Source organism: Eurosta solidaginis, chromosome 3 (genome assembly GCF_040869045.1).
Source record: "Eurosta solidaginis isolate ZX-2024a chromosome 3, ASM4086904v1, whole genome shotgun sequence".
NCBI lineage: Eukaryota > Metazoa > Arthropoda > Insecta > Diptera > Tephritidae > Eurosta > Eurosta solidaginis.
In genome coordinates this window covers 163,166,821-163,181,941 of record NC_090321.1, presented here as the reverse complement: position 1 = coordinate 163,181,941, position 15,121 = coordinate 163,166,821, and the positions used below count along the sequence as shown (strand labels likewise).

Here is a 15,121-nt window from a genome sequence, read left to right as displayed (position 1 = left end):
AACACGTTTCATCTAGCAATACTGATCTTTCAAATGGCATCACGGCATGGACGGAGGGGCTAAAGGAAGATTATCAGAGCAAGGCAAAGCAACTGCTCTTAAAGTACGCAAACATATTTGACCAGGATGGTTCCAAACCAGGCCGCACCAATGTTGTGAAACTCAAATTGACACTGGAGATGCGAGGTCGATCCGTCAAGCTCCACTTAGTGTTCCACTGGCGAAGCGGGAAGTTGTGAGTCAAATCATACAAGAAATGAGCGACAGCGGCGTCATCGAACCATCAGCCAGTCCATGGAGCTCACCGGTAGTACTTGTAAAGAAGAAGGATGGAAAAATGAGGTTTCGCGTGGACTACCGGAAGTTGAATGACGTTACGAAAAAGGATAGCTGAATTGACGACACTCTGGACTCGCTATCTGGTACGAAATGGTTTTCCACACTGGACTTGAAAAGCGGCTACTGGCAAGTTGAGGTGAAGGAGGAAGATGAAAGAAAACAGCCTTCAGTGTCGGTGATGGTCTTTGGCAATTCACAGTGATGCCTTTTGGACTTTGTAATGCACCAGGTACTTTTGAGAAACTCATGGACCAGGTACTGAAAGGACTACATTGGAAAACATGCTTGGTGTACCTGGACGAAATCATCGAATTGGGCAAGAACTTTGATGAACATCTTAAGAACTTGGAGGAAGTTCTCCAGAGAATAGCTGGCGATGGTCTGAAGTTAAGTCCCAAAAAGTGTGCGCTGTTTAAAAAGGAAGTAAATTATTTGGGTCACAAGGTAATGACAGAGGGCATCTGCACTGCGAGCGAAAAGATAGAGGCTGTAAAGGATTGGCCAAGACCACAGAACCTACATGAATTGAGAAGTTTCCTTGGGCTGTGCACATATTACCGCCGATTTGTACCAAATTTTTCCAGCGTAGCCCATAGCCTCCATGAGCTTACAAGAAAAAATAAAGCTTTTGAATGGACGAAGGAGCAAGAAGTGGCATATCCGGAGCAACATTTATTCTAGATACAGATGCGAGTGGATATGATATCGGAGGCGTTTTATCACAACTGGTCGATGGACAGGAGAAGGTAGTTGCATATTACAGCCGTTCGATTGGAAAACCAGAGAGGAACTACTGCCTTACGCGGAGAGAGCTGTTGACATTGGTAGAGTGCATTAAACATTTTACAAATACCTCTACGCCCAGCGATTCCGTGTCAGGACAGATCACGCAGCGTTAAATTGGCTTCTGCAGTTCCGTAATCCGGAAGGACAATTGGTACGGTGGATCGAGCGACTACAAAGCTATGACTTTTCCATTGAGCATCGAAAAGGAAATGCCGATGCAATGTCACGAAGACCATGTAGTTTGGAATGCAAGCACTGTTCAAAGGCCGAGGCTAAAGAAGACATTATAGATGTCCGGCTAATGACTAAAACATATACGGATGAATGGGACAGGGAACAACTAAGAAAGTGTCAGCTAGAAGTTACAGATCTGTCACATGTTATACAAGGGCTCGAACGAAATGAAAGACCAAGCAGAGAGGAGATGTCAGCAGAGAGTCCCATTGCGAGGTCATATTGGGCACAGTGGAACAGTTTAGAATTGATATCCCGTTGCTTGCATCGAGTATGGGAGAGTGAGGATGGTTAAAAGAAAAAAAAAATTGATAGTTGTTCCCAGAAATAGGATTCCTGACGTGCTCAGTGAGCTGCATAATGGTCCAAGCGGAGGTCATCTTGGAATCACGAAGACGCTCGAGAAGATTAAACAGAGATTCTATTGGGTTGGTTGCCGTCAGTCGGTCACTGAATGGATTGCGAACTGCGAGGTTTGCAGCAGAGCGAAAGGGCCCAGAACCCGAAGTCATGGCCAGATGAAGCAATATAACTCAGGTGCGCCATTTGAAAGGATCGCTATGGATGTCGCCGGTCCATTTCCTACTAGCAACGGCGGAAACAAATATGTACTAGTAGTTATGGATTATTTCAGAAAATGGCCAGAGGTATACCCAATCCCAAATCAAGAAGCGGAAACAGTAGCAGAAGTGTTTGTAAACAATTGGGTTGCAAGGTATGGTGTACCAATGGAGTTACATTCTGACCAAGGCAGGAATTTCGAATCAGCTGTGTTCCAGGAAATGTGTAAATCATTGAGCATTCGAAAAACATGGACAACTGCATTGCATCCTCAATCCGATGGTATGGTAGAACGATTCAATAGCACATTGGAGGAAAGTAGTAGACAAGTACCATAAAGAGTGGGATACCCGCATACCATTATTCTTGATGGTTTACCGATCAGCAGTGCATGAGACAACGGACCAAACCCCTGCAAAATTAATTTTTGGCAATGACCTTAGACTGCCAGCTGATTTGAAGCTTGGGATAGATGCCAATGCGGAGAGAAGTGTTAAGAAATCCACTAGTGATTTGGAACAAGAGCTAAGAGAAATACATGATCTGATAAGGCAACGAACAAAGATTATGAGTCACAAGATGAAAGCCAGATACGATAAAGCAATTAATTCGAAAGGTTTTCAGGAAGTAGATTTGGTGCTGTTATACAACCCACAACGAAAAAAAGGTTTGTCCCTGAAATTGCAGTGTAACTGGGAAAGCCCATACAAAGTTGTAAAACGGATCAACGATGTAGTGTACCGCATACAAACCATCGGTAAACCACGAACCGAAATGAAAGTGGTCCATTTGGAAAGGCTGGCAACGTTTAGATCGGGAGATTTGTTGTGGTGGCTTAAAAAAAATAACACAATCAATTTTACGACATGCAAATGCATCACAGTGATGCCTTGGTTTTAAAAGGGGGTTGTAAAAACGCTAATTTCTAATAATTTTTTTTTAATTTTTTTCTATTACTAGGTTAAATTCATTTTTTCATTTACATATTTTCTGACTAAATAAATTTCTAAAGAGAAAAATAAACTCCAAAAAGAAAAAAACATAGGCATTTCAAAGTGGGATTTTTCAAAATTTTCCCCTACGACCCAAAGAGGGGGACATCAAAATTCGTTTTAGAGGTATGGCTCCTTCGGCAAAGTTTCTTATTTTGATCCCTAGAATATGATTTTCACGGAGCAATGTGCGATTTTTTTGCCTCCCCACAAATCGACCCGGCCTAGTCTACACATATGTACGTATACGAGCAGCGGAGAAGCAATGCACAAACACATGCATATATCTTATCTGAATTGTTCACAAGAGAGGGCAATAATTTGTGCAAGTATTACTCAAATGAGAAGTTATAAACGTAGTTGTGGCTGGCGATTTTGTAGCTGAAACTAACTAGTAAGTTCTGGAATGGAAAAGCCTGGAAGTATGCAATGAGAAATCAAAAAGTATAAAAGGCGCGACAGTAGAGGCGAAGAGTGAGTTTCGTTGGAGCTATCAATCAATTTGGTTGTTAAACAAGCTAGTTGCAAAGTATAAGTGTTATTGTGAAGTACTTTAATAAAGGCCATTTTTCCATTATTCAATATTGGAGTTATTTATTCAACAGTTTAGCGATACGAACGTTGGAAGGAGATGGCAAATAAGGGGAATTGCAGTATAATCGTTACAATATGTAATTTCTTACGTATATAAGTTCTAAGAAGCTTTAGCATTTCTGTATGCCATTTATGCTTTTAAACTTTATCTCGACATTTCTTTGAATATGTTGGCATTTGTTTGAAAAAAAATACTTGTATTTCATGTTTCTTTTAGTAGTTAGTATGATGCGGATTGTATGTGATAAGTGAAGCATAATCAAAGCTAAGGTGCCAAGTCAAGCCAAGTCTATGCTATGTATGACTAATGGAAGCTTAAGACCGAGCTGCTCTTTCAGTTAGCATCGCGCTACTCTTTAATTCTTCCTGCAAATTGGCGAAAAGGGACTTCTGAGCGGCATCTGCAAGGCAGATGAATTTTCTGTGAAAAGCTATTTACGGCAGAAATGTGTTTGCCAAACAACTGCCGAGCTGTGACATAGCTTAACCCAGAAAATTTGATGTGGTATGTGGTAGGAGAGCACGCTATCACAACACCCCAGCGGCCACATAAAAAATCATACCAAGGGAATGACGGCATTATTTCCTATTTGAAAACTGTAGATATCCTGATTAGGGTATATGTTTTATTCAGCCTACATATTTGATTAGAGGTGGAAGATACTACAAGACATGAACTTTTATATTTCCGAAAATAGCGTTCCTTAATTATTATGAGCGCTCAATTAAATCGTCCGCTTTTCACCGCTAAATATTTACTATGCACTTTCACCTCCTTTATATTGGGCTCGTTTCATGTTTGTACACAAACTTCAACACAAAATTGGGGAAACCTATCTCAAAAACCGAAAAACACTAGTTGAGAATCCGATGGTAGTTTTTTAAATAAGGGGAAACATTTCATTAGATGGAGTCAGAGGAGAGATATCGTCGGTCCAATGCCAAAGTCACGAATGTGCATATTTGATGCTTTGGGAAAATCGCGTTTTAAACTCTGAAGACATGGTTAAAAATAGAGTAATTTTGTATTTTTCAACCACTATTGGAAGGTTTACTTTTGTAAGCCACTAAGTAATGTTAATTGCAAAATGATTTTTAAATTTTTTTTTTTTTTTTTTTAAATGCACATTCGTTGTTTTGGCTTTGCAAAATTTGACATATATAAAATTTCGTTAAAACAAAAATGTCACATTCGTGACTTTGGCATTGTACCGACCATGATACAAAAAATGGGGGTAGTTCCATCTAGTGTGACGTTAGCCACTTGACTTTTGCGGGGACAATGACAAAAAAAAATCAAGCTACCAGATTAAAAAATGTTACGAATTTTTCTCATTTTGATGGATTTCATATTAACGAATACGACTAAATTAATTTCATGGTTATTTTAAATAAAAAAGAAAAAAAAATTTGCTGAATGCGTTGGAAATATTTTGTTACGAAATATCAGCCTAGAAAAAAAGATTTTTAATAAGTTTTTCGAGCTCCCGAAAATTGTTTTGGTGGAAGAAGCAGGGATCGAAGTATACAAATCAATGGAATATAGCCTTCCCAGGTGTCCGTACATTTGCTTAGTCCTTATAAACCGACGCCGCAATTTCTAAGAGTATAGCGTACTTAAACGCAATTTATGAAATTGAATGGTGATAAATTAGCTACAAGTCCACTTTTTTTCATCCTGAAGGAAATTTCCATCCCGAAAAACCACAATTTCGCCTTAAACAGTAGCGGTATGGAAACGCTTCTAGCAAAACAACAAACATTGTGAAACTTCAAAAATCCTAAATACGTCAAAAAATTTTGAGTGGAACTACCTTCTTTTTTATACCATGGCACCGACGATATTTAGAAAGTTTTAAGAAGCTTTTTGAGCTTCAAACTTGACACGCCAGTTAAAGTTCAGAGGACTGATACCATGCAACAAAATTAGAAAAACATTACGCTACGTTGTTCACAGGTCAAGAAAATAACAAAGTTTAAACGAGACTTGGCACCTTCGATAGATTTTTATGTTATTTCTTGGAAAGCTGAAAGCTCACTTCCTCAATAGTGAGTTCCAGCAACAAAAACTCTAAGTTTGTAATCACCCGTCATACGTTTTCAACACATTTTAAAATTTAAAACATAAAATTAGGTCGCGGCGTTGATGATATATGATTATATGAGGTGGCGAATAAAGAGATGTAGAGGAAAATGCCATTTTTAGAATCCAACCACCTAAATAACGAAATCTGCGCAAATTCCGTCCATGATTCAATTGGTTTTTTTTTTTTTTTTTTTTGAAACCTCAGCTCTATGCGATGCTGCGTGTGAGTAACATACTTTGGCTTGCCGTAGTTGATGTTTCATATATTTGCCGAGTAATTGAAAATTCGCTAAGGAGGAAGCAAAGATATTAATTAATTCAAGTAGGTGCGGAAAATAACTCTAACTACAGGCGATTCTATAAACCGGAAGGACTTATTTTTCTTGTAGCGATATAGAGACTTCCGTAAGATTTTGGGGAGTTTTATCGATGTTTCTGGTCTTTTGCTGGATCAGGTACGCTCCGGAAAATTAACGCCATTGACGTACTACTCTGATCATCGAAATAAACTGTTTATTTGACCTCGTATAAGCGTTTAAGTGATCCAAATCCCTCCTTCCTTGAGAAACTTTGGGTCGCCAGAACCTGGGCCTAGGGTAGGTAAGTTTCAAAATTGGGTTGGAGAAGCTATAAATTGTGCTGGCAACCTCTTAAAAGGGTTGCGCCATAAACACCCTTGAATCCCAACGGATTGACCGAGGTTGTCATTTCAGTATAATTTCACTTTTAAACCTGTCCCATCAAGGCACACTCATCCTAAGCCTAAGATTGGCGGTTCTTCATTTATCTTAAAAATTCTGTCATTAATCTGCAAGGGACCAACTGGGAAATTCGTTGAGGTGACCTTCGAAATGTCGTTGCATTCAGTACTCTGATCTTTTTAAGCACGACATCGACAGTGGGGACAACACCTTGGGACTTCGGGGTTCAACTGTTCGGTAAGGAGTAGGTATATTTATCATAAACATACAAATATGTTTGCTTAGTGCATTTTGTAAAATTTTAAACCCCATTTTTTCGAAAAGGTCTAAATGTTTTGCTGACAAGTTTTTGTTAGAGATGAATAATGGCTTTTATTTTGGAAATGCTCCTGCAGCCATTGATTTTTCGTCTTTATCGCCTGTATTATATGGATACTGCATAGATTAATATATATGCTTCATGAATAAGGCTTTATAAAATTAGATTGATCAAGATCTGGGCTGCATTTGGCGAAACTTTTCTTCATATATATTTCACCGTCACATTTTTAATTCCAAATCTTTAGCTCGGCGGAAAGGCACTTGATCGCAAGATTAATTGTGTGTGGATAGTGAAACTTATATTTAATGGAGTATACAAATCAGTAGGTATTGAATTCGGGAACTCGATAGTAGGTATAACTTCATACTTTTAGATTTTTGACTTAGCTCACTATTGATCGAGGAGTGCGATATGTCGAAGGCTGAGTGAAGTATCCTTATCTCAGTTGCGAGTTTCGAAACGCTCTATCTCAGAATATCTTTCACATTTCATTCTGTTCAAGAACGCTTTATTTGAGGACTTTATTCATAAACATAGGCGAGCTTTTAAGGTGATAACCATGTCCCTTGAATACGCCAAATATTTTGTTGCAATACTAACCTACAGCTGCGAACAGAAATATAGCAGTGACAGTTTTTATCACATTTCCTCAATTAACTTTTCCTTTTCTATTATCGAAATTTTCAACTGAAACTAAGCAAGCCAATATCAAACTCATTTTCAAAGAAATTCGAAAATTTGAGAAAATTTTGCGAAAATTTCCAACTTTTTATTTAAAGTTTTCAGACTAGGCAGTTTTGTAGCCCAAATATAAGTATCCATATATGGAGGAAAATTTGGAACACCTTTAAAGAAAAAAAATGGCAAAAATCAACGGGAATTTCAGACACATAACTTATACTTTACTAGAATACAATTGATTGGGCCACAAAACTGCATACCCGAAAAAATTCAGAGAGCACCAAATAAAAAGTACGGAGTTTTCGTAAAATTTCTCGAGCTTTCGATTTTTTTCGGAATGTTTTTAAGATGGGTATGAATAGTTTCAAATACGAAATTCAACGAAGTTTTTCTTAAAATATGGAAAATAAAAACAGAAGAAAAATTTTCGAAATTTTATAAAAACTGCCACCGCAATTTTTCTGTTAGCTACTTTGAATGAAATAATGCGCACAAAATGTACAAAACAATAATCAACATATTCTAATAAATGTTTTTATTTTTATTTTACAGGTTTGCATACTACAAAGAAAAATTTCCCGCCTGGCAGAATTCCATTCGTCACAATCTGAGTCTAAACGATTGTTTTATCAAAGTTCCGCGAGAGCCTGGAAATCCCGGTAAGGGTAATTTTTGGACATTAGATCCATTAGCCGAGGATATGTTTGACAATGGGAGCTTTCTGAGAAGACGTAAGCGATATAAACGACCACCCGCCATGCAGAGATTCCCATTTCCTGCCGTGTTTGGACCTATTTCGCCATTTTGGATACGAAAACCGGTGCCTCTAGTGCCGGTTCATTTCAGTGTTGCGAATTTCACAAACAATCGCGATTGCTTTGACATGTTGCATGCACCCACAGATATATTGGATGCGGCGCGGAGAGAAGAGAAAAAATTCAACTTTTTCGCAGGCGCAGATGCTTTGTCTTATCAGAATAACGACAAATTTGATACGACATGCCAAAATGTCTCTTTTATGAGAAAAAATGCACACACCCTCGGCGTAATGGACGATATTCAAAAACAAGATAACATCCACGATAAATACAGCAAATTACCTACTTTACCTAGTAGTTCGGTGAGTTTCATTGATGAGCAAAATATCGATTGCAGCAGCTCGTTGCAATACAAAGACGCCGATATGTTCAATGAAAGCGATGATGTGTCCTGTGATCGAATTGATGTTGAAAGCTCCAATGAACATGACTCTCACATATCTGACTCAATTGATAGCGTATGTACAAATAATATATTAGATCCGCAGGTAGACAGTGAAGATGTTGCAAAGAGATGCGTTAACGATGGCAATCCAAGAAGATCATCTCCATATATTTTATTATTTAATAATTCGGAAGTTTCAAATAGCTCAACAACTGAGGTACCATTTGTAGATCGCCATAAAAGCAACCACAATTTTGTTGGCCTCAAAGATAAACCGAATATAAAATATGATGATAATGACGAGGCTTACAAGCGGACGACAATTCCTTTCGACTACGATCATATTCAATCAACAAAACATAATAATGCGAAAGACTTTCGCATAGAGACATTAATTGGAAATGTGGATGAGGCCAGTGCTTAGGAACGAAATATGAATTTTCTTAAATGCAATCACAAATTTTGTGAATAATTACAAGAAACAAAATGTAAATTATTTAAAAATATTGTTTGTATGCATTAAATTTTAACGTGACTGTATATTTCTTGAAATTAGTCTTCTGTAAATGTGAGAATCGGCAAAAAGTATGTGTTATGTAAATTGTATAAGTAGTTTATGAGTTTGAAAACGGAAATTTATAATATATATATGTATCCAATTTTACTTGCAAGGCTTTTCATTCTGCCATTTTGGTATCAAATCTCCGAAAAAAAAAATTGTAGACTGAACTAAACAAAAATTCGTCTATTACGGGTAAGTACAACTGAATGGTGCGGGTAACGACCGCGGGCTTTACTCCTTATTTTGGCGGGCGTTATTTCCTTCTATTGGGAAAAATACCCACAGCATGGTTATTGCACATGGATTTTACACATCATGAAACTAAGAAAAAATTTATGATATAACTACAAAGAAAAGCAAAAAAAAAAAAAAAAACACACATATAAAACATAGAACAAAGTAAAATTAAGTAAAGTAAACTAATATAAATTAAACAAGTAAGGGTGTCTAAGTTCGGGTGTAATCGAACAAACGAGCGTGAATTTCAACTGTACAGTTCATTTCAGATACATTAATTTTCTTACCCCACTGAGCCACATTTTTGACAACAAGTATTATCAAAAGAGTGTGTAGCTATTAATTAATAGTTTTCATTATACGTCAACTCTTATCGAGTTACGGCTCCACAAAAGAGAGAAATTTCTTGGTATTTAAGAGGTTGATAAGCGCAATACAAAGCTGGGGGAATTCTGTTAAATATATGAATGTATATACACATATTTAGCGGGCAAGGCTCTGGTGATCCCAATTTCCTCATGGAACTAGGAGATGGGGAGGGCGGGATGGCCTAGAAGATGGTCCGGCCAGCACGTTAATGGTGCTTATTTACCGGAACGTACCGGATCTGTATCCGGCAAAGGACCACCAACATCGGTAACACCCCCCAAAGCCTTAGGGGAGTGTGTTTATCTTTAATACAATAACAACAACAAAAAAGGAGGCGGTGCCACGCCCATTTTTTTGTTATAATGACACTTTAAGAGTAAAATATTTCTGATATAAAACAATGTTTTGAATAGATTTTGCATATTATACTCATCTAGGAACTTTTCCAAAATCTCTTTAATAAAAATGGCCGTGGTCAAGTGTACAAAGCGCGCTGAGTATAACAATAAAAAAATTAATTTTACTATTTAGTTTAATTAAATAATTAAGTTTTCCTTTTCACACAGGGCAACTTGCTTCATTAAGCGAACGTCTGTCAGCAGCCCCAAGAAAATATTACACATCACAAAAAAAAGTTAAAATGAACAGCAGCCCTTTACTGCTTAATTAACTATTAAGGCAATAAAAATAAAGTGCATACGCAACTACTCATAAATGTTTCACTTATCCAAATGAAGAAATGCAGCGAAAATAAAATTTTGTATTTTCTGATCCTTTTCTGTTTTTCGTAAATTATTGAATATATTTTATTTCTTACCGTCATATGTAACATTGACAGTTAATTCAGACCCTTCAAGCAAAAACCTATTACATTTTTTTACTCTATTAGGCATTCAATAAAGCAATAATGAGTTATTTAGGAATTTGTATTTCGTATAGAATATTGAGTTCAATAAAGGCTTTAGTATAGAAAACTTGACTATTATTCACTATTAGTACTATTTTATTAACCCTCTGTGTGAAACTGGTGTTACACAATTTTTATGGATTCGAAAACCGCCACGAAATCATCGACATTTACATCGGGCTCTTCGAAATGGTGCCATCGCAATATGCCAGTAAATTTTTATATAATTTCAGTATCTCCCAATTAACAAAAATAACTAATAGTTGTTTATTCATGAATTCTTATAAATTAAGTAAAAAATTCACAAGCCATTAAACATACAAATTGTTTTTTCCTTCTTTACTTAACTTACATTTTTTAACTTTATTTGGCTAAGTTTTACCCTCACTAGGGTAAGGGCTTAGCCGAACTCCATAGCGCCCGACTATGGGGCGGAGCTGTTTAGGACTGACATCTACGCCGTTTCGCCTCATAGGAGGGCGGCGGGATGTCGGTGACCAAGAACTGCCAACCCCCTAATCCAGGGTGTTATGCGGACCGTGCCTATTGGACGATTTGCAGCCAGGGGATAAATTCGGCTGTATTCGAACGGAGCCTTCCGAATACCGGGCCACCTCGGGAAGTATTAATGGCCTTACCACAGTAAGGGGCGCTGCTGTGGTGGACGATTCTTTCCCTGTATATAATACTGGACAGCTGAGCCCGCCTTGTCGAGCAGGTGGTCGTACGACCAAGATGAACGACTCATTACCTGATTGTAATAAGGACGATGTAAAGAGGAGGACTGAGTCGCAATCCAAGGACGACAAATACGAATTAAGCGATGTGTCGGACTCGTGGAGCGAGAGTAGTGCTGATTCAAGGAACTCCGTGTTGGAGAAGAGTGGAGAAGGGTACGGAGCAGAGGAAGTAAAGGAGCTCTCTCGCAGTACCCTGCAGCACTAAGAATTGTACAACGCTTGGGAGCAGTGGTCGACCCAACAGAAGTGTAGATCGAGCGCTTGGAATGGGCCCATGAAAAGGTAGAAGAAGGTCGAAGGCAGTTCAAAAGGTTTGCTGCGAGAAACCCTCGGTTCTGCAACCGGTATGAGGAGGAAGAAGCGTCGAATGGCAGAATTAAGAGGCAACGTTCGGCGGAAGGCGACAAGGCTGCTTTCAAGAGGCAGAAAGGACCCAGTCCTAGAGCCGCGAGGCAGGGCAGTCGCATAGACAAGTCAATTAGGCCCAAAGCTGTAAGACAGATGGGCTCCAATAGCGAGGTAGCAACTACCTCGAAAGCTGCGAGTCAAAGGGAAGTTCCAATTACGGAAGTAGGAGATAAGCCAAAGGGAGATAACGCTAAGACTCCGGCTTTCTCGGAGGCGCTAAAGGGAGTTAACGCTAAGACTTCGGCTTTCTCGGAGGTGGAAAAGGGAGATAACACTAAGACTCCTGCTTTTCCCGAGAAGATGAGTGATATGGCAAAGCAGTCACTGACTGTGGCGCTGGTTGATCGTAGCAGTCGTTTCGGACAAATGACTACTGAAAGGTGGAGATCTGTGGAAAGGGAGCTTATTAGCTTAATGCTTAAGATGGTGCGGGAACAACCAAGTAAGCCCCTTCAAACCTTTGATTCGGAGGGATGGTATAATGGTGTGAAGATGATAGCGTACGACAACATCACGAGCTTGCGGTGGCTGGATGAAGTGGTTCCAAACCTCCAAAGGCAAGGCACGAACTCGCGGTTTGAGATGGTGGATAAAGCGCAAATCCCCACGGTACCAAAAGTTAAGGTATGGATACCATGCGTGATGAAGTCAGAGGATACACTGCGACTTCTGCAGAATCAGAATCCGAACATACCGACACAGGATTGGAAGGTACTTACTGTATCTCGGCCTACCGAGGATGGTCAGTTCTACATCTTCCAAATAAACAAGCAGGCGGAGGATATTTTGTACACGCAGCTTGGCAAAATGTCCTTTGGCACTGGCCAAATTTACATGCGACTCAGGAAAAGAAGTCCCGAGGATAAAAACCGTAACACGCTAGAGGTGGGCGAAGTCGAAAAGGACCTCAAAATCCTAAGGGAAAAAAGACAGGTGGAGGTCCCCGACGTCACCACGAACGTGCTAGAAGAGGACCAACCGCTAAATGGTGCTGTGACTCGCACAGAGGAACACCCGGCACAACAGTCACGAGAGGCTGAAGGGGGCCTCGAATACCCTAAACCAAAAGGGCAAGGGGAGGACGACGACGTCAAGACGAAGGTGCTGGAGGGGGACAAAAAGCCCAATGGTGCTGCGAGTCCTACAGATAAACCTCCAACACAGTACAGTGGCGTCGAGCGAACTCCTCCTAACCCTTGAGGAGGGTTGGTTTGACGTGGCGCTGATCCAGGAGCCGTGGCTCTCATCGGGAGGAAAGGTTTCTGAACTTAGCGCGCGCGGGTTTGGCGTTTACTACGCGCAAACGGAAGGACGGGTGCGAGCTGTAGTAAAGGTAAGGAAACAGCTGCATTCATATATGCTGCCTAATTACACCACTGACGATCTCGTAGCGGTGGCCGTTGAGCAAAAGAATAAGCAGGCATTTATCCTGGCGTCCTGCTATATGGCCCATGCTGCGGAGGTTCCACCGATGGAGTGCAAAAGGCTAGTACAGGAGGAAGGGCGCAAAGGGCGGTTGGTCATAGGCGCAGATGCAAATGCGCACCACAATGCGTGGGGAGGAGCAGATACGAACGAGATAGGCGAATCTCTGTTTTGTTACATCCTGCAAACCAATTTGCAGATAGCCAACAGGGGAAATGTCCCTACATACATTGGTCCAACATCCAGCAATGTTCTGGATACTACATTGAGCTCCGAGCGTGATATATCAAGATATGATTGGATGGTTCTTGATAGACCATCCTTCTCCGTGCGTATATCAGCTTCAGCATCCCCCTAAAGAGGATAGAGAAGGGAGGAACCTTTAGAAACCCTAGGTCAACGAACTGGACTAAATTCCAGAAAAATGTAGAAACAAAACTGGGACAACCCAAAGAGGTTGCTAATGTAGAGGAACTGTAGGAGTCGAATGTATTCCTAACAAGGACGCTTATGACTGCGTATAACAAAGCTTGCCCTCTAAGAAGGTTCATAGGAAAAGCAAAGCCGCCATGGTGGAGGAATGAGCTGAGTCTTCTAAGAAGACAGGTAAAATAAATGTTTAAGCTCGCAAAAACCGCGGAAAGCGACGCGTGTCGGGACGAGTACAGGGATCTACTGAGGATCTACAAGCGTGAAATTACCAGGGCGAAGAGAAACTCATGGAAAAGTTTCTGTACGGACATAGAGTGCTCCAGCGAAACAGCACGGTTGAAAAAAGTCCTAGCAAAGGGAAACATAGTCAGTGACTAATAAAGAAAGAGAATGGGGAATCGTCACGTAATAGCGAGGAATCCCTTGAGGTGCTTCTCGATACACATTTCCCACCGGGAGACGGTTTAGAAGAGCCACCAGACATCACTCACACTTCGATCACGGAGCTAGTAGTGCCGGGCTTGGTGACCGATACCAATATCGAGTGGCAGGGAAGACGTTTTCTAAGTTTAAATCGCCGGGCCCAGATGGTATATTCCCGGCCATGCTACAAGTCTCAAGTAGGGCGGTCGTGGAATGGCTTAAAATAATATTCGATGGGTGCATAAGACTGAATCATGTACCGCAATCTTGGAGAACTGCTCGTGTAGCTTTTCTACCAAAGGCGGGGAAGATCGGTCATGCATATCCCAAAGACTATAGACCCATAAGCTTAACATCATTTCTGCTCAAAACCTTTGAGAGGCTGATAGATGTGTACATAAAGTCCAACGTGGATGAAAAGCTGATCTCCACAACACAGCATGCGTACACCAAAGGCAAGTCGGTAGACACCGCATTGCATAGGGTGGTAATAAGCATAGAGAAATCCCTGGAATATAAGGAGTATGCTCTAGGAGTCTTCTTGGACATTACCGGGGCTTTCAATAATGTTACAAAATGGGCGATTATGGATGGTCTTAATCATATTAAAGTACATCCTGCCTTAATCAGATGGATCGGCTGCATGTCAAATTGCAAAAAGATTACATCACAATGGGGATTGTACGAGGCCACAAAATCAGTGGACAGGGGCACGCCGCAGGGAGGGGTGCTATCACCTCTGCTGTGGACGCTGGTCATCAACCAACTGCTCAGGCAATTCGATGAGGGACCCGTAAAACTTACGGCTTACGCAGATGACGTTGCAATTGTCATAAGTGGAAAGTGCCTTCCAACGATTAGTTCTTTGATGGATCGGGCGCTTCGGGATACTCATACCTGGGCATCTTATGTCGCGCGGAGAAGACGGATATGGTTTTGTTTACAAAGAGATACAAGGTCCCAAATTGGACCAGGCCTAAGTTAGGAGGGGTGACCTTACAGGAGAAACCTTGCACAAAATATCTAGGAATCATCCTAGACAGTAAGCTGTCATGGAAGCTCAACGTGGAGGAGAGGGTCAAGAAGGCCTCAACGGCACTCTATGCATGTAAAAGAATG

The 15,121-nt window shown here is 40.4% G+C and overlaps 1 protein-coding gene across 1 annotated transcript in view; it reads left to right on the top strand.

The window, feature by feature from the left end:
• fd59A (forkhead domain 59A) overlaps nucleotides 1-9,126 on the top strand; it is a 36,296-nt gene extending 27,170 nt beyond the window's left edge. The window contains exon 2 of the mRNA XM_067777746.1: nucleotides 7,849-9,126. Within this exon, the coding sequence (XP_067633847.1) occupies nucleotides 7,849-8,923 (1,075 nt within the window). The 3' untranslated portion in view covers nucleotides 8,924-9,126. The remainder of the gene's footprint in view (nucleotides 1-7,848) is intronic.
• The last annotated feature ends 5,995 nt before the right edge of the window (nucleotides 9,127-15,121 follow it).